Genomic DNA, 25,096 nt, shown 5'->3' with positions numbered 1-25,096 from the left:
GTTTATCTAATAAAGGACATGAAAGATCTCTATAAAGAGAACTATGAAACTCTAAGAAAAGAAATAGCTGAAAATGTTAACAAATGGAAAAACATACCATGCTCATGGCTGGGAAGAATCAACATCATTAAAATGTCCATACTACCCAAAGCAATATATAATTTCAACGCAATCCCTATTAAAGCTCCACTGTCATACTTTAAAGATCTTGAAAAAACAATACTTCGTTTTATATGGAATCAGAAAAAACCTCGAATAGCCAAGACATTACTCAAAAATAAAAACAAAACAGGAGAAATCACGCTACCAGACCTCACACTATACTACAAATTGATAGTGATCAAAACAGCATGGCACTGGCACAAAAACAGAGAAGTAGATGTCTGGAATAGAATAGAGAACCAAGAGATGAATCCAGCTACTTACCATTATTTGATCTTTGACAAGCCAATTAAAAACATTCAGTGGGGAAAAGATTCCCTATTTAACAAATGGTGCTGGGTGAACTGGCTGGCAACCTGCAGAAGACTGAAACTGGACCCACACCTTTCACCATTAACTAAGATAGACTCTCACTGGATTAAAGATTTAAACTTAAGCCATGAAACTATAAAAATACTAGAAGAGAGTACAGGGAAAACTCTTAAAGAAATTGGCCTGGGTGAGTATTTTATGAGGCGGATCCCCCGGGCAATTGAAGCAGCAATACACTACTGGGACCTGATCAAACTAAAAGGCTTCTGCACAGCCAAGAACACAGTAAGTAAAGCAAGCAAACAGCTCTCAGAATGGGAGAAGATATTTGCAGGTTATGTCTCCGACAAAGGTTTAATAACCAGAATCCACAGAGAACTCAAATGCATTAGCAAGAATAGAACAAGGGATCCCATCGCAGGCTGGGCAAGGGATTTGAAGAGAAATGCAAATCAAAACTACTTTGAGATATCATCTAACTCCAGTAAGATTAGCCTATATCACAAAATCCCAAGACCAGAGATGTTGGTGTGGATATGGAGAAAAGGGAACACTTCTACACTGCTGGCGGGAATTCAAATGAATACATTCCTTTTGGAAAGATGTTTGGAGAACACTTAGAGATCTAAAAATAGATCTGCCATTCAATCCTATAATTCGTCTACTAGGCATATACCCAGAAGACCAAAAATCACATCATAACAAAGATATTTGTACCAGAATGTTTATTGCAGCCCTATTCATAATTGCCAAATCATGGAAAAAGCCCAAGTGCCCATTGATCTACGAATGGATTAATAAATTGTGGTATATGTACACCAAGGAATATTATGCAGCCTTAAAGAAAGATGGAGACTTTACCTCTTTCATGTTTACGTGGATGGAGCTGGAACATATTCTTGTAAGTAAAGTATCTCAAGAATGGAAGAAAAAGTATCCAATGTACTCAGCCCTACTATGAAACTAATTTATGGCTTTCACATGAAAGCTATAACCCAGTTACAACCTAAGAATAGGGGGAAGGGGAAAGGGAGGAGTATGGGGGGGGTGGGCGGAGGGAGGGGGATTAGTGAGATTACACCTGCGGTGCATCTTACTAGGGTACATATGAAACTTAGTAAATGTGGAATGTACATGTCTTAGCACAATAACTAGGAAAATGCCAGGAAGGCCATGTTAATCAGTGTGATAGAAATGTGTCAAACGGTCTATGAAACTAGTGTATGGTGCCCCATGATCACATTAATGTACACAGCTATGATTTAATAAAAAAAAACTTCTGCTTTCATATAGATACGACTTTTCCATATAAGTGGATTAAATTTTCAGCTAAGAAGAAAAGCAAATATAAAAGGCAAGCTTCTTCATGTCTTATCTCTTATCTTACATATCTTATGCCCAGACAAAAGCAAAGAAACGGAAGAAATCATGATAAAAAAGAGGATTAAAAGGTGTTCAATTACCCAGACATTAAAACATACTCTTTTAAATAGTGCTTGAGTAGGAGAGAAAAACCAATACAATAGTAGAGTATATGTTTAAAACAATGAAAGCATCACAAGTAATAAAAAAGAGAACACACAACTTTGATCACAGTTCTAATAAAACAAGTAAAAGATAATAAACTAGTCCTGACTCACCTGGAATGCAGGCTAAAATAGAGCAGGAAAATGAAAATAATGAGGTTAGAACAGAAAAGTCAAAATGAAGTAAAAGCAATAATGTTGATAAACAAAACCAATTCAAGAGTCTTTGAAAAATAATAAATAAAATTGATAATCATTTGACTCAATTAAAAATGATATGAAATATGCCTTAATAACTTGGGAGTGAAAATGACAATAAAAAAAACCAACGTAAAATCATTGTTTAAATTATGGGAGATGTTGTCCACAGCCAGAGCTCACAAACCAAATACCTATGTTGAAATGTAAGATTTACTTACCAAAGTAAAAATTCACAAAGTGACACAATCAAGCTTAAAAGCTTCTGCACAGCTAAGGGTACAACAACTAAAGCAAACAGACAGCCTTCAGAATGGGAGGAGATATTTGCATGCTATGAATCTGACGAAGAGCTGATAAGTAGAATCTATAAAGAACTCAAATTATTCAATAAGAAAAGAGCAAACAACCCTATTTATAAGTGGTCAAGAGAATGGAACAGAAACTTCACTGAAGATGACCGATGAATGGCTACAAACACATGAAAAAATGCTCATCAGCTTTAATCATCAGAAAAATGCAAATGCAAACCACTCTGAGATCCCACGTAACGCCAATGAGAATAGCCCACATCACAAATCTCAAAGGTGCAGAGGCTGGTGTGGATGTGGAGAGAAGGAAACACTTTTGTACTGCTGGTGGGATTGCAAACCAATACAATCTTTATGGAAAGAAGTATGGAGAATTCCCAAAGAGCTAAAAGTAAATCTTTTTTTTTTTTTGATTCCACAATCCCATTACTAGGTATCTACCCAGCAGGAAAAGAAAAACTCACTTTACCATAAGGACATATGCACTAGAATGTTTATTGCAGCTCAGTTCACAATTGCCAAGATGTAGAAGCAACCCAAGTGCCCATGAACCCATGAATGGATTAGCAAGCTGTTGTGTCTGTACACCATGGAGTACTACTCAGCTGTAAGATGGAGACTTTACATCTTTTGTGTTTACTTGGATGGAGTTGAAACACATTCTTAGTAAAGTATCCCAAGAATGGAAAAACAAGTATCCAACATACTCAATACTAACATGGAACCATTATATAAATAACTACGAGCCCACATGAAAAAATGATGTATTCTAGTGAGGAGGAAGGGAGAGAGAGGACAGAGGGGGAAAAGGGCAGAAGGGAGGGTGATTGGTGGGTTTTAACCTATTACGTACAATGTGGGGGTGTTCAGCACGCCCCCTGGGTGAAAGGCTCAAAGACAACTAGAACTTTACCTTAGAAATGAAAACAAGGCAACTAAAACATTTGTACCCTCATATTAAACTGAAATAAATTCATGAAGTGCCAAAATATGAGGAAAAAACAAAATAATAATATGTGAAACAAACAAATAAAACAACTAAAATCACGTCCCAAAACCTCCGAATTCATTATAAATTATTTTCAATGAAAATTTTCAAATAACAAATACTTACTATGTTATAAAAATGGTTCCTGAATATGGGACTCACTTCATTTTTATGAGTCAAAACTAGTTATATTGCAAGGGATATTGAAATTTCAGGCCAATTACATGTATGCACATGGATACGAAAACTGAAAGAAAATATTCTTTATTAGGATATAACAATAAATATTTAAGTTCTATGGCCAGGCAGGGCCTACCTACATAAGGCCTATACAAACACAACAGCACGGTGGCAAATTAGGGAAAACCATAGCACATTCTATCAAAGAAAATCAAACCCTGTGATCCTCTTATAATCGTCTGAAGGGCAAAAGGTGTGTTTAGTAAAATTCATAACTTTTTCTTTGTTAAAATCCTTAAAGATAGGTAAAGATTTTTTTTTTTAAATCAGTATTGCCTTTCCCTTCCCTACAGTATTTCAGTCATTCCTTTTAAAAATAGGAAGCTTACAAGAAATCTCCCGTCACTGGTTCTAACTCAGGAATTCTGTCAATAGCTATTTAAGAGAGGAAAAAAGCAAGAAATAAAAATACTGTGTCTACAGTTAACTAAGCTACTTAATTTTCTTTTGAGAGAACCTTCGGTTTCCTTAATTTTTAAATAATGACAAAACTTCTACCCCACAGGATTATATAAGAGATTAAAATAGAATGTTTTGCAGAATACCTTTTTAAGCAAAAGTCCTTGGTAAATACAAGGGAGGTTGTTGCATATAAAATTTTCAACCCTCCTCCCACTCATTCATCTACCCATGCACCTACCAATTTATCCATCCATATAACCACTTCCATCCATCCACCCACCTATCCATCCATACAACCATCTATTAATCCTGTTTCAGGTCATACACAGTGTGAGCAAAAGCGGCCAGGGTCCTTGCTTTTTGGAAGCTTCTAGTGAAGTGGAAGAATTGATGTTAAATAAGAATGTCACCCAGACAATCTAAACTTTGTTACATGTCATGAACAAATCAGACAGGAAGCTCTAAGAGATAGAAAGTGGAAAGTGAAGAGAGGAGTGACAAGGCCTGAGGATGAAGAAGGGCCTTTCTGAGGCTGCTGTGTGGGGATCTGCAGGATGTCCTGGGGCCAAGGAGCAGCAGTGTGTTGGGCACTAAGGAGGCGGGGGTGGGGGTGGGGGTGGGTTCACCTTTGGGCGTGGCAGGGGCATTATAGTCTCTCTCTGCTGCTGGACATTATTTCTTATCTCTGCCCATGTTTGTGGCAATCACTATTTATTTCTTTTAAATTATGTCCCAGAGATATCTTTCAGAAAGGACATATCACATTCAGAACAGTCCACCAGGAGAAAAGAATTTTATGGCTTTTGTCATATGACTCCAACTACAACTACTTCCTGCACACCTGGAAGCTATTTACAGTGCCAGCTGCAAGATATTGGTATGTCCAGTGCTCCACAGTCCTGCCAGGTATCTTATTCAGTGTTTATATTTATTTTTGCAAGTTTAATAGGTGTGTGACAGTGCTTTCAAGTCGTTTGAATTTGAATTTCTGTAATTGCCAATAAGGTTGCATATGTTTCTGTGCAATGGTTTACAATGTGTGTTTTCTTACATGGAAATTAACTATTCATGTTTTTCAGCTTCTTACCTGGTGGAATCTATGAGGCATGCGGAGGCCAGAGAGAGGGTCTGGCCTGGTCAGAGTCAGAAGCATCCAGCAGGTGACTGGATATAAATGCTGGCTGAATTAAATCCATCAGCTGACAAAGAGCTGCATCAGTGATCTATTCTGAGAGCTTGTTTGGAGGTTCTAGCAGGGAAGTGCAGCTACTCATCTACTCTTGACTGAAGAACAATGTCCTCCTCTATTGGGGAAGGTCGTCCTCTCCAACCAAGTGCTCAGCTTCAGGAGGGATGCATGTGGAGTGGCGAGAAAGGAAGGGGACACGTGCCCAGGCAGCCAGATCAGCTGGATCAATGCTGGCCATCAATGGGGTCACAGACATCACAGCCAGATTGCCCTCACATCCATGTTGGATTGAAGTGTTTGTCAGTTTCTTTTTTAAAATACTTTCTGCCTTGGCGCCTGTGGCTCAAGCAGCTAAGGTGCCAGCCACATACACCTGAGCTGGCGGGTTCGAATCCAGCCCAGGCCCGCCAAACAACAATGATGGCTGCAACCAAAAAATAGCCAAGTTTTGTGGCAGGTGCCTGTAATCCCAGAGGTATGGCCACTCTGGATAATGTTTCTTATTCTCTTTCTTTTTCTCTTCTTACTATGTTTTCCAATTTCTCAGGTAAGTTCATATTATACAGGGGGTGCCAAAAAACATATACATATTTTAAGAAAGGAAAAAATTTATTAAAATTGCAATATACCTCATAACTGTTATTATATACTGAATTAATATACTTTTTCCTTTCTTAACATGAATATACATTTTTTGTACCCTCTGTAGTTTTACTGTTTCTGCCTGTTTATTTTATAAATAATTTTCTCTATTGTCAGTTAAATACAATTGTAATATGTCTTAAAATCTAGTAGGACAAGATGAATACCTGTCTGAAGAATCGTGTGATGTTCTTGCTCACACACTTGACTGTGTGATCCCAGCCACCCATTTGCAAGTTCTGTGAGGGACTACCCATGCTCTTGGGACAGTGTCTCATGTGATCCTATTCTATGAGGAGAGCAAATGAACAGAGTATGAAGACAGGCAGAGATCTGGTATTTGGAAACTAGAGAAAATAGACACATGTATAGAATGATGGGCTGAGTTCTTCACCAGGACACAAGGAAAGTGAACTCAGTGGAAAGATGCCTGGCACAGTCCCAGGTTTGTGACTCTCAGGGGACAGGGCTTTCTCTTCTGCTTACACATGTGAGTGTGGAAAAGGTCAGGCCATGGAGAGCCGGAGTCTCTGCCGCAGTTCTCCCTCTTATCCACAGGGGCCTTGCTGGACCAGAGACTTAATTCTGGGAACACCAGGGTCCACATCTGCTCCACGCAACAGCAGTGCCAGCTGGGAAGAGGGTGTGAGGTACCATGATGGTGGCAATATATGTGGAAGTGCTTTGGAAAGCATGATACTCTTGGATGAAACCCTTTGCACCAAGTGTGAGGCCTTACCTAAGACAAAAGTTCCCGAGAGGCCTTGGATGTACCTGGGGAAAGGCTGCCCAGGGCTACCAGGCATTCTCAAGAGCAGCCAGCCCTCACTGCGTTGGCTCCACCAGCAGCTTGGCTCCACCAAGCGTTGGCTCCACCAGCAGCTGATAAGGCCACTGTGGTTGCCCTCTGCCCTTTCTGAGCATCCCACAAATAACAACGTCCAGACTCACCAGATCATGCAGATGGGCAAGTGCCCGCTTTAGCTCTGAAAATGTGCAGCCAGGTGGTCAGAGCTCTGGCACCAACACAGGGACATCAAAAGGAGGTCACTGTGAACCTTGAAGCTACCTAAGCCAGAGCTGATCCAAAAAGTAATAATAATAATCACAACAGAAAATGTCCCTTTCTCTTTAGGTTGGCTGCCAGATTTGAAATCATTAGGGACTTTCAAAAGGAAATTAATAATTTCCCCGTTGGGTTATTGTTGTGTGAAAGTTAATTTTGGCTCTTGTCTGCTTCCGACACCTAACACAGCCCCAGCAAGCCCTCCTGTCTGAATGAGCATCATGGTTATTCTGGGACCTGATTAGGCTTTTCCTGGCATTTCTGAGTTTTCCTGCTCCTTTCTGGGTGTGACAATATCAAAGCATCAAGTGATTTCACATGGCAACACAGCTAAACATTGGAGGGATATTCACTACGAACCACAGGTCACCTCGTAAGATGTTTAGGCGAGTTTGGTGGCTTTAAGAGGAGCACTGCCCAGCCAGGGACACAGCTTGACCAGGTCTGACTTGACTTCACTTTTGTTCTTTTAAAAGTGTATCTGAGCAGGCCAGACCATGCAGTGCAGCCTCTGGAAACTTCCTAAACTAAATACCAACTAAACCCAAGCAGCCAGCTGCTGCCCATGGAGAACAAACACAGGCTTCTTGACACTTCCCTGTTTGGGCTGCAGCAGCCTGAGAACGAGAAGATGCCTAACCCAAAAACTCACAGGAAGACTAGCTGACTATTCCAAAAAGGAGCCAATGACATTCAAAGATGCCAACTGGGTGGTGGAGGAGGCAGAGCAAAAACACACACAAAACTGGATGGCACATGGATGATCTCCCTAAATGTCACTGCATGGCCTGGGAGTACCTGCTGCACCAGTGTGATGTGTGCCCTGGGATTGTTGCTTCAACAAGGTCACTGCCATGAATGTCTGAAAAATCATGGAAGTTTTCAGGCCACGTGTCATGGAAGCAAAGCATCTTTTTAATGCCACCTCTGGTCTAATATTCAGAATCAAAAAAGTCAGCTCAGTTCCACTATATACTGGAAAGGCTGGAGTGCTTACCTCCAGCTCTTGAGCCATTATTCCCTCTGTGCTGTCCTCCTCTCTCCTCTTTTCCACCAGCAGCACAGAAGGAACGTGCAGATGCAGGTTAGAGATCACGGGCAGCCAGACACATCCATTCCAAGGTACCTTGTGAAATTCACTTGAATGATAAAAATACCACCTGCTTTGAGGAAGCCCAAAGAACCCTTATGACTCAAGCTGTGCTGAAATTTCATTTCCTCTTCTAATTCTAACCCCACTCCCCCACAAAAAAATAAGGAAAGGAAAAGCAACATCGTCTTTTCTTTGTTCTTATTCACAAAATGCAATAATCACCTGTGTGCCCTTTGCCAGTCTTGGCACATGGAACGGGAGTTACCCCTCAGAAAACACCACAGACAGAGACATGCTTTTAACCACAGGCCAAGAAAATCAAAGCCACGGGCTCTTTACTTTGGGTGCACATTGTGGAGAATTTTTAAAACCCCTAATGCCGGGTCCCAGCCCCGAGATTCAGATTTAATCAGCAAAGGGTGCGGCCTGAGCATCAGGATTTTAAAAAATCCCCAGGGATTCTGATGTGCAGAAAAGGGCAAGAATCACGGGTGTCCGGCATCTGGGAGGAGCAGGTTCTGGTGTGGGCATCAACACTGTTGTCCACAGATAAGTAACAGTAACATAATATCTTTATATCTCGATATTTCTATCTGTAGCAGTTCTTACTGAGGTGTTTTAAGAAAAATGCCAGGTGGTTCTCAACCTGTGGGTCCCAACCCCTTTGTAATGGCATTAGGAAGGTTGAGAACCACTGGTCTACATAAATGGATCATCATTTCCTTTTGCAAGATGAACTTAATAATAATATTAATTGGTGTTATTGAATACTTACTGTGTGTCAGGCCCAGTGCTAATTGCTACTTATGGTGGAAATTATAATTATCCTGATTTTATAACTGAGAAAACCAACTGAGGCACAGAGAAGTAACAATGTACAGAAAGCAGACCATCAATATTCATTAGAAACTAGGAAACCTCGCTCGGTTCCTATAGGTCAGTGGTTAGGACACTGGCCACATATACCGGGGCTGGTGGGTTTGAACCTGGCCCAGGCCCGCTAAACAACAAAGACAACTACAACCAAAAAATAGCCAGGCATTGTGGTGGGTGCTTGTAGTCCCAGCTACTTGGGAGACAGAGAAGCCCAAGAGTTTGAGGTTGCTGTGAGCTGTGATGCCACAGCACTCTACCAAAGGGGACATAGTGAGACTCTGTCTCAAAAAACAAAACCAAACAAAAACAAAAAACCCAAACAAACAAACAAACAAACAAACAAAAAAAGAAACTAGGAAACCAGCAAGAATGAGGGGAGTAAAAAGGAAATAGCAAAATATAATTTAAAAAGATGAAAAGAATCTACCAACATTATAGTAAAACCTACATAAATGGGAAGCGGGTGGATTCTTCCTTCAAAAGATACATACTTTGGTGGGATTGAAAACTCAAAGATGTTTTCAGGATATACACCTAGGATTAGACAAAGAGACAAAGAAAAATTCTGAAAATAAAAGTTGAGAAAACTTATCCAAGGTTGATGCAAAGAAAAAGAGGGCAATTTGGCCATATGAAAAGTAAAAAACTCAATTTCAAAAATAGAGGCATAACAGGATTAAAGTGGTTATTAAATATAATGAAAATAGGTATTGATGGGTCATAAAGCCATAAACCAGGTATGTGAAGCAACATCTTGTAGAAACACAAAAGAAATGAGATAAAAAAAATTAGAAGAAACAAATATATGTACTTATATGTAGATATAGATGTGTGCACACTTGTACATCTGAACGCATTTGTATATCTCTAACGGGATGTCTGTATTTCAGATTCAGATAAAGCCAGTGCATAAAGGGCTTCAATAAACCAACTGACAAGATAAAATTAGAAAACAAAGACAAATAAACAAATATTCAACTCAAGAAATCTGAAAAGGAACTACACTAGGTAACATTTGTTCTGTACCTATCACATGCCAGGCACTGTCATTAGAATCTTACAATATTGCCACACTCAATTGTCAACCATCCTTCTGAAAAACATACTTTATTGCTCTTTGCATTTTCCAGATGAGGAAACCGACACAGGGAAAGACAGTGCCAGATGAAGGTCCTGGAGCAGGAAAACCTGGAGCCAGATTAGAACAAGGAAGTCTCATGTGGGAGCCTTATTAACCTTGACACCATCAACAAAATACTCAAAAAAGAACATAGGAAGAGGGTTTTAATAGAGATAAAAGCTAAAGTTAATGAAATAACAAATCATAAATAAATCTACCCCGTTCTTTGACAGGACCACGGAAATACATAAATCCCTAGCTGGTCAGATTTAGTTTGAAAGACACAAAGTAAACTGTTTAACATCATAAATGTAAGGAGAAATACTATGATTTATTAATAAAAAATAAATAAATAAAAAAAAGAAAACTTAAAAAAAATAAATAAATGGAAGGAGAAATATAGCTACCAGTACAGAAGAAAAGAATTATAAGGAAAATGTCAATGCAACACCATCAGGGCAAATCCAAAACTCTAAAGGAAATGGATGATTTCCTACCGAAATATAATCTCCGGAACTGCATATAAGGGAAAGCAGACAACTGACTTCAACAGAAATCAGAAAATAAAGACTTGCTTTATCTAATTAACCTTTAATAATAAATAATTCCTATGAAAGTTCTCTAGATCATAATAAGATGCAAAGTTCCCTGTGTCATTGTGTAAAGCCTCCATAGCATTATAACAAACGTAAAAAAAGAAAATTATAAATCACTTCATCTGTAAATAAAGGTTCAAAAATTATAAATGAAATATCAGTAGATCAAATCTAGCAGTAAAAAAAAAAATGATAGAAATTCAAGGTTGGGGCAACCCTTATCACCAGCCTTTATTAAATCAATAAATCTAAGTAGAAAAGCTACATAAATATACCAATAGCTTCAAAAAAGGGATTTGGCAAAATTCAGCAACCTTTCCTAATAAAAACTCAGAGCAAAAACAAACACATGAAAATTACCTAAATATAAAAAGAATCTATTTATCGAAAACCTATAGCAAATGGTTATAAATTACAGGAACAAGATAAATATACTTGTCATCATCCTGATTATGTAACTTCTGAAATTTCTGGAGATAAACAATAAAACACAGACTAAAATAAGTTACATAAATAAAGGAAAAGAAGAGACAAATGTACTTTGAGTTCTCCAGGAACTCTACTAAAAACTATTTGAATTAATATGTTTGTAAAAGGACTGGATAAAACATAAATACAAAAAATAACTTTTCTCTATGTTAATACATCATTTTGGAAATGGAAGTTGGAAGGATTTTATATATTTCATTAAAATAGTGGCAAAAATTAAAAAGTCACAAATAAATGATGAGTATAGGACTTTTAGGAAGAAAATTATAAAATCTCATTAAAGAACAAAAAAGCTGAGCGGTGCCTATGGCTCAAAGAAGTAGGGTGCTAGCCCCATATACTGGAAGTGGCAGGTTCAAACCCAGCCCCAGCCAAAAACTGCAAAAAAAAAAAGAGAAGAAGAACAAAAAAGCTATACCAGTAGAGGCACCAGTGGCAATACATAAAATATTCTAATAGTCAAGATGTCTTCGGAAAAAATATGTAGAAAACTGGCATTAACAATTATAAGACTTAAATGAAGTGCCTCTAATCAAAACATTACAGCATTTGAGGTGGGTGCTCACGCCTATAATCCTAGCACTCTGGGAAATGGAGGCAGGTGGATTGCCTGAGCTCACAGGTTTGAGACCAGTCTGAGCAAAAACTGAGACCCCCCCCCCCCAACTGTACTAAAAATAGAAAAACTGAGGCAAGAGAATTGTTTGAGCCAAGAGTTGGAGGTTGCTGTGAGCTATGATACCACAACACTCAACCCAGCAACAGCTTGAGACTGTCTCAAAAAACAAACAAACAACACCCCCCCCCAAATAATATAGCATTTGCCAGAAACAGAGTAATAAGTAAGTGAACCAGTACCGAGAATCCCCAAATGTATACAGGTGTAGATAGTGGGGAAATTCCAGTGGTGACATTTTAATCCAGAGGGAAAAGAAAGCTTTATTTTAAAAACTATGTTAGAGGTGCCTGTGGCTCAAAGGAGTAGGATGCCAGCTCCATATATGGAGGTGGTAGGTTCAAACCCAGCCCCGGCCAAAAAACTGCAAAAAAAATTAATAAAAAAAACAAAAGTATGTTAGAATAACTGGCTATTTAGAAGAGATGACTCCACCCCCTTCCTTCCTACAATACACTTAGATAAATACAAAAAAATTAAAGCTTAGTAAAAACTAAAAGAATAAAAATATTACAAGGGACTCCAGGAGAATATTTATATAAAATTAGAGTGGAAATGGCCTTCTTATATATAGTCAGATACCATACAAGAAAAGAATAACATATTTGGTTATATATTCTTACATCTTTGTTATTACAAAAGATAATAGACAAAAGAAAAATAACAGATTGAGAAAAATATTGGCAACATAAATGATAAACAAGGCTTAAAAATAATCCTTACTCCAAAGTGAAAAAGACAAAATAAGCCTTTAGAACAGGTGTCCTCAAATTATGGCCTGTGGGCCACATGTGGCCCGCTGGGTGTTTTTGCCACCGCTGCCTGTCCTGCTTATTAGCAGCCGACTCATCCTGAGCCCGCAGTGCGCATGTGTGGAATGTGAGCCAAACTCTCTGACTCCCCTGCATTTATATTCTGATTGCTATTCAGTCGTGTATGATGTTGTATGTTGTGTGCTGTGTAAGCCCTGGTTCACACTGTTGCAATCTCTGAGCAGTGCAAGTTCAGCCATATGCTTGGGAAGATTGGGAAGAAAAAAGGCATACGTGCCTTCTTTTTTCCTGCGGTGGAATCTGATTGCATGGGTGAGAAGACCCATGCAATCAGATTCCTGTGTGAGTTCACAGATCACAGTGCGGTTCACACAGGGTAGTGTAAACTAGAAAGATGGTGGAGGAACCAGCTCTGTAATAGGGCCTGTTCCCGCACCGCACCAGTGTGAGCCTGAGGTAAAAGCAGAGTTCCACCAATATGGGCACTGGTGAGGCTCAAATGATGTGGACTGGCAAGGCTGCATTGATGGGCACTGATCAGACTGCATTGATGGGCAGTGCAGTCTATATTTCTCTGTGTGGGCAAAGTTATTGCTGGTATATTGTTTTTATAGCGCTGTATATATATATGTATTTTACTAATAGCAATTTGGAATCCCTAGGAAATAATGATATCAAGAAAGAGAAAAATTGAGTCAGTGTGTAGGATATTCAAAGAACAGTGGACTTATGATTATTTTTTCATGCAGTACAAGGAAAGAGCTGTGTGTTTGATATGCCAGAATATAGTGTCTGTGTTCAAAGAATACAATTTGAGTCGACTCTATCAAACTCAACATAAAGATAAATATGATTGGTTGGTTGGAGAAGGGAGAAAAGATAAAATATTAAAACTGAAATATACATTGACAACTCAGCAAAATACTTTTGTGAAGCAGAAACAGCTAAATACTTCATCACTGTGAGCAAGTTTTCAAGTTGCCAAGCTAATAGCGTGCACTGGCAGACCATTCGTGGAGGGAGAATGTGTTAAAGAATGCCTTCTTTCTGTTGCCAAAGAGATGTGTCCAGAGAAGGCCGATTTATTTAGTACAGTGAGTCTTTCAGGACCTACAATTACATGAAGGATTTAAGAAATGGGAGACAATTTGCATCAGCATTTGCAAAACTCGGCAAAAAAACTTTCTTGTTTTTCCTTGGCACTCGACGAAAGTAATGATGTTCGTGATTCTGCACAACTTCTAATTTTTATTCATGGGATGAATGACTATTTCGAAGTCACAGAAGAGCTTGCTGCACTGCAAAGCATCAAAGGAACAACTACAGGAGAGGATATTTATGAAAAGGTTTGCCAAACTATGAATAGTTTGGAGCTGGACTGGGCAAAACTAGCCAGTGTGACAACTGATGGTGCTCCTAGCATGGTGGGGTCTAAGAAAGGAGTAATTGCTCGCATTAACCAAGAGATGGACAAACAACCATTCTCATCCAATAGCCATCACTGCCTCATCCACCAACAAGCGCTGTGTAGTAAATCACTGAAGAGGGACTCTGTTATGAAAATTGTGGTATCTTATGTTAACTTCATTAGAGCTAATGCACTAAACCACAGACAATTTCAGGCATTTCTGTCTGAGCTAAATGTTGCCAATGAAGATGTTCTATACCACACAGATGTCCATCGGCTCAGTCGAGGGAGAGTTTTGAAACATTTCTATGACTTACTTCCACAGATTATAGCTTCTCTGCTTTCAAAAAACAAAGAATGATGCAGAATGGAAATGGCATCTTGCTTTTCTGACAGATGTAACAGAGCTACTCAACAGTTTCAATGTGCAACTTCAAGGAAAGGGAAAGCTCATCTGTGATATGTAATCACATGTGAAAGCATTTGAAGTAAAATTAGGCTTCCTCATCAAACAAGTGAAGGAGGAAAATTTCTGCCGTCTCCCCACAACTCAAAATCTGTTAGCAGAAAAATCATTGGTTGCATTCCCAAACAAAACATGTGTGGATTCACTGGAAAAGTTGCAAAAGAAGTTCCAATTTAGATTTAAAGAGCTTCATCTCCATGAACAGGACATTTCCGTAACCCATTTTCTGTTGATATTGAAAATGTGGATACAATTTACCAAATGGAACTGGCTGAACTGCAGAATTGTGACTCTCTGAAAGACGCATTCAAGCTAAGAAGCCTTCCTAATTTCTATGCATCTCTCCCCTCTGAGACATACCCTAATCTCAGGAACCATGCACTCGAAATGGCAACCATCTTTGGCAGCACTTATGTCTGTGAACAGACTTTTTCCAGAATGAAACCTCTGAAATCTTCAACCAGATCTAGACTAACCGATGCACACTTGCATCACTTGTTATGACTAGCAGTGACAAATATGGAACCGGACACTGACCATCTCATTAGCCAAAAGCAGGCCCATAGTTCCCATTGAAATACTGGTAAGTTTGTTGATTTAACTTTACTTGTTCTTCATTTTAAATATTGTATTTGTTCCCGTTTTGTTTTTTTTACTTCAAAATAAGATATGTGCAGTGTGCATAGGAATTCGTTCATAGGTTGTTTTTTTTAACTATAGTCCAGCCCTCCAACGGTCTGAGGGACAGTGAACTGACCCCCTGTTTAAAAAGTTTGAGGATCCCTGCTTTAGAAAAATAAATCAATAGACATTAACAGGTAGTTCACATAAGAGGAACGCAAATAGTTCATTAATATATGAAAAGCTAGTCCACATTAATAACAATAAAACATGGAAATTAAAACTGGAATGATCACTTTCCCCCCTTGCACTGAGGAAAAGGAACAGTTTCCAGGACAGCTAATGCCAGCAAAGGTGTGGGGACACAGGCCATATGTTGCTGGTGAAGCTGGGAGTCATGAGTTTTGGGGGAAATGATTCTAAAGCAGTCCACTTTTAGGATTCTGAACTACCTAAGCAAATATGCCTTAGAAAATCAGGATATTGCAAGGGGTGAAAAACCAAAATAATCCAAATGGCCACCAATAGGAGACCAGCTGGGTCAATTAAGCTATACTGATTTTACAGATTTAAGGTACATACTTAAAACAATGAGTTGTAGCCATATTGACTAATCTAGAGGAAATGTATGATGAAGTGCTAAATTAAAAACACTAAGTTGAACACAACAAATAATATAATGCTATTTTTGTTATTAAAATTAAAACTAGACCCTGACTAGGTTTATAAATTCTTTTATAACTTTGCATATGGAAAGCTGTGCAAAGATCCTTCCAGGTTGTTAAATTATTTACTTTCAGGTGGGTACACTCAATTTTTATTGCATTTCTCAATTATTTTCATGTGTTATAACAAGGATGTATTAACTTTTTTCTTTTTCTTTTTTTTTTTTTTTGGAGACAGAATCTCACTATGTCACCCTTGTATAGTGCTACAGCATCACAGCTCACAGCAACCTGAAGCTCCTGGGCTTAAGAGATTCTCTTGCCTCAGTCTCCCAAGTAGCTGGGTTTACAGGTGCCCACCACAATGCCTGGCAATCTTTTTATTGTTGTTGTAGTTGTCAATGTTGTTTAGCTGGCCAGGGCCAGGTTCAAACCCACCAGCCTGGGTGTATGTGGCCAGTGCTGACATACTAACTTTTATAATTTAAAAATTTGATAAAGGAAATTTTAAAAAGGAATTGCTCAGAATTCTGGTATGTTTACCTGATTTTGGGAAAAAGACAAAGAAAAGCTTGAGAAAGTATATGAAGCCCAGATTTCAGATCCTACCCTGCTGTGATTCGAATGTCCACTATAAAACTTATGTTGAAATGTAATAGCCGTCACGATGATATTAAGAGGTGATTAGGCCATGAGGGATCTGCCCTTTGGAGTGGATGAATGCTGTTATCGTAGTTCATTATCTCGAGGGGCTGTGCAGTTTAGCCCTCTCTTGGTCTTCCACCTTCTGCTGTGCGATGCTGGCACCATGTTCTTATACTTCCCAGCCTCCAGAACCATGAGCCAAATGTATTTCTGTCCTTTAATAAATTACCCAGTCTGTGATATTCTGAGACAGTTTGAAACTGTCTCAACTGTCTCCTAGCAGCAAAATGGATGAAGACACAGCCCAGAGTCTCTGACTACTCACTGTTTTTCCCGTGTAACTGCTGGGCAGGGCACTGGCTTCTATGAAATACTTCCTGAGGAGATGTTTGCTGGGGTCAGGACTGTCCAGTAAAATGTAGGAACAAAAGTAGGCCCCATGCCGAAGCAGGAATATGGCAACGTCTTCATTCCCTAAAGGGACAAAAACAGAAAACTAAGGGCATTCAGATGTGGACAGCGTCACCCTGTTGGAAAGGCAGCCAGGAATTTGTGGAATGGAAACTGAAAAGGTTAGACTTCTCCATTGCTTCCCGTGAAGCACCAAGTTCCTGGTAGTGGGAGAGTTCTTGTGGCACTCTGCCTTTGGAGTGCCTCATACAACAGTGCCATTTGCCACAGTTGGTCTCTGTCCCCCAAATCAGGAATGAGTGAGGATGCTGATATTTTGAAAAGAAAAAGAGAACAGGAGTTGCAAAAGTCTCCCACAAAAGTGATTTGAGAACCAGGGGTAAGAGTGAAGACACCACCCCACTTCTAGAAGCCACAATCGTTGGCATGGGCAGGGCTGGCACGGGGAGGGGTGGGGGTTCTCACCGGACTTGATGGCCGCGTAGAGAGGCAAGCGCACGATGACAGGGAACTCGTTCTTTCTGACCGCGTAGCTCTCTGGGTCTGCCCCGTGTGTCAGGATCAGGAGCTTCACCATGCCCAGGTGCCCACGCTGGCAGGCCACAGCCAGCATCCAGTTCAGCAGCCTCTGGGGGCTGCAGGGACCTAGCGGGAGATGACAGGACAAAGGGAAAAGTGCCACTGACGGGTGCTGGTTGCTCCCACTCCATTTTCCCTTTGACCACTAATATGACTAAGCTGTCCCAGTGCCAGCCCAAAGTCCCTTCTGTTAGGTTGATAGTCCTTTCTGTAATAGTCCCTCTGACTTGCATATGACATTTCCCCACATGTCATATGTTTTCTCTGATAAGTGAAGAAAACCAGGATTCCAAACGGCCTGTGCAGTGTGATCTAAGCTGAGTAAAAAGTGGGTGTATGGAAACAAGACTAGAAAGAACTTGTTCGGTGCCCATGTTCAGTGGTTAGGGTGCTGGCCACATGCACCAAGGCAGGCGGGTTCGAACCCAGCCCAGGCCTGCTAAATAACAATGACAACTACAACAAAAAAATAGTCAGGCATTGTGGCTGGCACCTATAGTCCCAGCTACCTGGGAGGCTGAGGCAAGAGAATCACTTAAGCCCAAGAGTTAGAGGTTGCTGTGAAGCTATGGCACGCTACCGAGAGCGACATAGTGAAACTGTCTCAAAAAAAAAAAGAAAAAAAAAAAAGACTAAAAAGAACTACTGCCATGTTGCAGCATTCTATCTGGGCAGTGGGATTCCAAAGACTCCCCACACTCCTTTCCACACCCCAGTCCCCTCCTTGTCCCTACAGTAGCGTTATACACAGGAGTTTGGACTTGGGAGAGAGGCAGTTTAGGGTTAAAATATTTTAGCTGTGTAATTTTGGACAAATTTCTTAACCCCACAGTGCCTTAGTTTACCCATTGGTAACATGGCAATAATAACACCTATTCTCCCATGTTTAATATGAGGATTATATAGCATAATGCATACTGAATGCCTGGATCAACAAATCCTAAGTCATAATGTTATGTCATTATGTTTATTAGAGTACTAGCGCTTTTCCACATTTCCAAATTATCTGTAAAATACAGATATTAATTTAATTTAATTAATTTAATTTATTTAATTTTTATTATTATTATAATAATAAAAGCTTTGATGAAAGAAATAGCTCCAACTCTCCAGCCTAAAACTTTTAGAATTATTCCCAGAAATATCCACCTACTTAATTCCAGGATGATTAACACCTAGCTTGTTGAATTAACAGGGACAGTCTGGGCCTACGTGTTATACTATCTTCAAGTTTAAAATAGTGCAATATTTTTTGGGTCTAGTTGCCATGAAAAAATTACCTCATATTCTGCACTGATACTTCCCAACTGGTTCATAACATTGTCTCATTTCCAGAGGCACAAAGTCCTTAGGGACGGTAACGTTCCCAAGTGTGGAGAGAGTGACACCCTTTCCCCGCCCACTCCATGATAGGACACTGACCGAGAAACAGGGCAGGATGGCAGGGATTAAAATTCACCAAATAAGGTACCTGCACAGGACTTAGACTGAAGCCGCACTAAGTAAATTTCCCTTCTTCTTCCTCCACTCTTAACTAGAATTAATGATTCAGAGGTTTATTAACAGAAAACAAGTGATCCCCAATTCATTTACTATGAGGCTATCTAGGTAAGAGAAATATGGTAAATCATGATACTAACTTTTTTTTTTTTTTTGAGACAGAGCCTCCAGCTGTTGCCCTGGGTAGACTACTGTGGTGTCACAGCTCACAGCAACCTCCAACTCCTGTACTTAAGTGATTCCCTTGCCTCAGCCTCCCAAGTAGCTGGGACTTCAGGTGCCTGCCACAACGCCCAGCTATTTTTTGGTTGTAGTTGTCACTGTTGTTTGGCAGGCCCGGGCTGGGTTGGAACCCGCCAGCTCTGGTGTGTATGTGGCTGGCGCCTTAGCTGCTTGAGCGACAGACACGGAGCCAGACCATGAGGTTTTAAGACCAAGGAAACCTCTCTGAGGTTTGGAAACTTGAAGGTCCCACAATTGGTAAATGACTAAGACAAGATTTAAACCCTGCTTGGCCTCAAACCAAAGGATGCTCTCTTTGCATGGCCTCAAACCAACGGCACTCAGCTGTTTTGTCTCTGCCCCTCCTCCTCCAGGCTCAGCTGCAGAGCTCAGGAATTTCATAAAGATGTACTTCAAAGGACCAGCCCCCATCAACTTCGCATTCCTTCTCTTCTCTCTTCTACTGAACCATCCTTTGTTCTCCAGCTGCCTTGTTTGACTTCTGGTCTTACTTCTGACGATGGTTGCCTTTCCCTCCAGACTGGGCATTCCCAGAGGGCAGACTACATTTTGCATCTCTGCATTTTCTGAAGGGCCCAGTATAATGCTCTTGTGTCCTTTGTCACCACAAACTCTACCTGGAGTTGAGTTGAAGACAGGATGCCCCTAGTAGCAGCTGAAAACCACAATGAGGTCCAGTGGGGCTTCCTGTTCTGCAAAATCTGGCATTTCTTTGCTTGCCTGCCCAGTAAACTCTTATTCATCCTGCAAAGCCCAGCTCAGATGTCAGTCTTTCTTGGAAGACCTTATCCTGCATCCAAATAAGATCACCCCAAGCCTCTATGTAGACACTTCAACCTCAGCACAATTATGTTGCACAGAATTACTCCTTTTTGCTTTGATTCCCTCTGCTTGGCCAGAAGCTACTAAAGGGCTGGGACACCTTTCAAAAAATTCTGTGTCTCTCAAGTTTCATAGGGTGTGCAGTACTTGGCAATTTTCAATAAATATTAGGCTGCATAATTAGGTGCCTGGATCAGCTGGAACAGACTCTTCATTAAAAGAGAGCTAATCTTGGGGATGCCTGAAAAGGAGTCAGTCTTTAGCTCCTTCCAGGGTACCCAGGCCCCTCCCTGCTCTCCTATGCCTTGCCTCACCCAGTCTGCTTTATAGGCCCTAAAATTGCCCTCTCCAAACTTGTGAAAGTGACACCAGCTTGGAACTAACTCTGAGCACAGGTGTACTTCAAAGTACATAGTTGGACACTCTCAAACAGAACTGCTACTTAATGGGTGGGGCCCAATGCAAAATGCAAAGAAGGGAGGGCCCTGACTTAAAAACTATGAAATTTCAAGATGTTAACTATGGACTTTTGAAAAATACATGGGCTTCTAGGAGCAGGGCCCTGGGTGACTGCAAGGTTTCCCAGCCAGAAGGCTGGTCCTGCTTCCGAGCGAAATGCTAACTTCCAAACACCACTGCTAGGGTACGCCTCAACCTAGAGCTACAGTCATGCCTGCCTGAACTCTACAGTACTGCTGAGCCAAGACCACCATGGGAAATGACAGGAGACCAGAACATCTTGAGTTTACCACAGAAAAAATTACTTGTTACTAAAAAGCAACATAGTGTGATACACATATATCCATACAATGAAATCATTCAGCCAGAAAAAGAAATTAGCTATCAAGTCATGAAGGGCATGGAGGACCCTTAAATACACACTGGAGAGTGAAAAGGGTTATACACTGTATAGTTCCCTTGCATGACATTATGGAAAAGGCAAAGCTATTGGGATGGTAAAAAGATCAGTGGTCGCCAGGGGTCAAGGGAGCATGGAGGATTTTTAGGACAGCAACACTATTCTGCGTGGTACAATAATGGTGCATACATATCATTATACGTTTGTCTAAGCCCATAGAATTTATAACTCTCTATATGAATATTGATGTAAATTATGGGCTTTAGTTAGTAGTAATGTATCAATATTGGCTTATCAATGATGCCAAATACACTAAAAAAATGTAAATAATGAGAAAACTGTGTGTGTTGGGGGGGATATGGGAATGCTATACTTTCCAATCCAATTTTTCCATAAACTTAAAACTGCTCTAAAAAAAATAAAATTGATTAATTGTTTTTTAAAAATCACATTCTTTATCAAAGATGGTGAGCAAGAATGCACCACGTGAATTAATGGGAATGAGAGGTGGGAAGTGTTTGGCAGGTGGTTTTCACTTTACTTAGATTGTCACCTGGATGCCCCAGATTTCTTGATCTCAGTAATGGTAGAGGCAAGAGGAAATAGACATCTGGGGGTGATGTCTTAGATGAGGGTCCCCTGAGAGTAGTAAGGAGCTCATGGACTCCGATTTACCTGATAAGGACTCGAGCAACTCCTGCACAACTTCCGTGTGCCCAAAATGTGCTGCGACCACAGCTGGGTTGTCATCAGTGGGCTCTGTCGGCAGCTCCACACGCCTGTTGGTGAGCAGAAACCGCACCATCTCCAGATCCCCGTAGGCCGCCGAGATGCTCAGAAGCTGGCCCTGGTCAAGACAGGACAGAATGTCAGTGAGATGAGCTCTGTCTGGAACTGCCAAAAGAGTCAACTCTGAGTTCTTGGCCAGGTCCCAGGGCTAGCCTGTAGTCTCATTGTCCAGCATGATAGCACTCTCCAAGTGTGGCTGCCGAGCACTTGAAACATGCCTGGTACAAAGTGGGAGGTGGGGAGTGCAGTGCAAGAGCCCTCCCCGGGCACAAGACTGAATAAGACTCTGGCCTCCCCGCTGAGAGCTGAGAGCCCCTACTCTCACTCGGGGTCTGAGGGCCTATCCCTCCGGAGTTCGGCTCCTTGGGTGATTTCTCGAGGGGAGTGCACAGTGCCTGAGCTGCGTCAGGTCAGCGCTGACTCTGGGACACGTGAGCAAGGAGAGGGCACTCCGCTGAGGGGAAATCAAGCCTTGGCGGCACTTCCCTGCAGTGCAGTGCAAGAGCCCTCCCCGGGCACAAGACTGAATAAGACTCTGGCCTCCCCGCTGAGAGCTGAGAGCCCCTACTCTCACTCGGGGTCTGAGGGCCTATCCCTCCGGAGTTCGGCTCCTTGGGTGATTTCTCGAGGGGAGTGCACAGTGCCTGAGCTGCGTCAGGTCAGCGCTGACTCTGGGATACGTGAGCGAGGAGAGGGCACTCTGCTGAGGGAAAATCAAGCCTTGGCGGCACTTCCCTGCGGCGCAGTGCAGGAGCCCTCCCCGGACCGTAGTATTGCGTGAAACTGAATGAAACTCTAGCTTCCCCCCGCCCCACTCCCAATCCGGGTCTGGGCGCCCATCCCCCAAGAGTTCTGATTCTTGGGGGATCTCTTAAGGGGTGTGGACCCAGCACAAACTGCGGCCGCTCAGTGCTGACTCTGGGGCGCGGGACAGAGGAGAAAAGGGTCGCCTGAGTGCCCACACCAGAGCAGCAGTTCCCTGGAGGTAGATCAACAGCCGTTTTTTCTTTAACGGCAGAACGCTCACTTCTGGATATTCTGAGGCCACACCTCCTGTCTCCCTAGGCAACCAGAGGAGGCCACCTGTGTCACGACTCACAAACCCAGAAGCCTCCAGGGCGGGGCCGACCCAGAGAGGTGTTCAGACGCAATTCTCCAGCAGCAAAGACGTTTGAACTCAAAACAGCCCGTCTCCTGTAGGCGACGACAGGAACAGAGACAGAACCTGATAAAGTTGTCTGTTCTGTTCTGTTCTGTTAGCAGCATCCATCAGGGACGGGGCTAAGCCTGAGTGAACACCTCCTTCCCATCACCTGCATCAAACACTCAAAGATGTCAGGCCCCATCTCCTCCTGCTAGATAGCGGCAGTCTGCGGGGGCCTGGCAGACTTCCTCGCGATTCAGGCAGGTGCAAACCCCTGGAGTGTCTGTTCACTGCAGGCAACTGGGTTAGCCATCTGCAGAGATACCAGTGACTGGGTCCGACGGAGGGGCAAAGTGGGGAAGGAGACGTTAACCTTCCCAGACTGCTCTGTTTGCGGGGTGGCTCCTCCTGACTCCACGCTGCACTGGAGTGAGCTGTCTCAGAGGAGTCACCAGGCCCCGGTGATCCAGTTCCCAGAGACCTCTTGAACCCTTCCACCTGAGACAAGTGCCGATTGAGACAGTTGATTCGGACCTTTTGAACTGGGCTAATAGACTGAGGACTTTTCAGGTGGTGCCCTGGGTGTGCGATTGTAGGAAGGTTTGATTCTCCTTTTCCAACTGGGGCCAGAGGTGGGCAGGCGGGGTGACTTAATTGCTGATTTTTCCACACAGCTGAGACTTCAAGCCAGAGTAGAAGTTGCAATAGGATAGAACAGAAACCAGCTGAAAACAAGACAGAACCACTTTGCTCCACCACACCAGACAGGGCCCCAGTTTCTCAGGCCACAACACTGTACGGGCCCTCGATAAAACCCCAGGGGAAAAACCAAAGGGAGTAAACCATGGGGCGGAATCAGCGGAAAAACTCTGGTAACATGAATAACCAGAATAGATCAACCCCCCCAAGAAAAGATACGGCAGATGTGATTGAAGATCCCATTCATAAACAACTGGCTGAGATGTCAGAAGTCGAATTCAGAATTTGGTTTGCAGACAAGATTAATAAAATGGAATTAGGAATTCGTGGAGAAATTCAAAAACTGTCTCAAGAATTTAACGAATTTAAAGACAAAACCACCAAAGACTTAGACACACTGAAACAAGAACTTACAGCCCTCAAAGATATGAAAAATACAGTAGAATCCCTCAGTAACAGAATGGAGCAAGCAGAAGAAAGGATTTCTGACATTGAAGATAAAGTCTTCGAACGCTCCCAATCTCTCAAAGAGGAAGAGAAATGGAGAGCAAAAACGGATCACTCACTCAGAGAGCTCTCAGATAATTCGAAAAAACATAACATAAGGGTTATAGGAATTTCGGAGGCTGATGACGTGGCAGCCAAGGGCACAGAGGCCCTTCTACATGAAATTATGAAAGAAAATTTTCCAGACATGCCTAGAGAATCTGAAATTCAGATAGCAGACAGCTTCAGAACCCCAGCACGATTCAACCCCAAAAAGCCATCTCCCAGACATATCATAATTAGCTTCACTAAAGTTAACATGAAAGAGAAGATTCTCAAAGCAGCCCGGCGAAAGAAAACTATAACGTACAAAGGTAAGAATATTAGAATAACTGCAGATCTCTCTGCTGAAACTTTTCAAGCAAGAAGAGGCTGGTCATCAACTTTTAATCTCCTAAAGCAAAAAAACTTTCAACCCAGGATCTTGTATCCAGCTAAACTGAGTTTCATCTATGATGGAGAAATTAAATACTTCAATGACATTCATATGTTGAAAAAATTTGCCATAAGTAAACCAGCTCTTCAGGATGTTCTCAGACCTATCCTCCACAATGACCAACCCAATCCTATACCACAAAAGTAAACTCACTCAGAAACTTCGGATCAAACTCCAACTTCCACACTGGCGAAAGGATTAAAAATGTCCACTGGACCTTTGAAAAACTCGATACCCAAAATTCCACCAGACTTATCCTTACTCTCCATCAATGTGAATGGCTTAAACTGTCCTCTAAAGAGGCATAGGTTAGCTGACTGGATACAAAAACTTAAGCCAGATATTTGTTGCATACAAGAGTCACATCTCAACTTAAAAGACAAATACAGACTCAGGGTGAAAGGATGGTCATCCATATTTCAGGCAAATGGTAATCAGAAAAAAGCAGGTGTTGCAATTTTATTTGCAGATACAGTAGGCTTTAAACCATCAAAAGTAAGGAAGGACAAGAATGGTCACTTCATATTTGTTAAGGGTAATACTCAATATGACGAGATCTCAATTATTAATATCTATGCACCCAACCAGAATGCACCTCAATTTA

The 25,096-nt window shown here is 41.4% G+C and overlaps 1 protein-coding gene across 3 annotated transcripts in view; it reads right to left on the bottom strand.

The window, feature by feature from the left end:
• Positions 1-25,096, bottom strand: part of LRRK1 (leucine rich repeat kinase 1) — a 190,975-nt gene that overhangs the window by 85,445 nt on the left and 80,434 nt on the right. For all 3 annotated transcript variants that reach the window (XM_053581850.1, XM_053581852.1, XM_053581851.1), the window contains 3 exons: positions 21,554-21,725; positions 17,341-17,520; positions 16,790-16,938 (listed from right to left, as the gene is read on the bottom strand). In XM_053581850.1, the coding sequence (XP_053437825.1) occupies positions 16,790-16,938; positions 17,341-17,520; positions 21,554-21,725 (501 nt within the window). The remainder of the gene's footprint in view (positions 1-16,789; positions 16,939-17,340; positions 17,521-21,553; positions 21,726-25,096) is intronic.

The sequence above is a fragment of the Nycticebus coucang genome, chromosome 2, assembly GCF_027406575.1.
Source record: "Nycticebus coucang isolate mNycCou1 chromosome 2, mNycCou1.pri, whole genome shotgun sequence".
NCBI lineage: Eukaryota > Metazoa > Chordata > Mammalia > Primates > Lorisidae > Nycticebus > Nycticebus coucang.
This window is presented reverse-complemented; position numbering and strand designations above follow the sequence as displayed.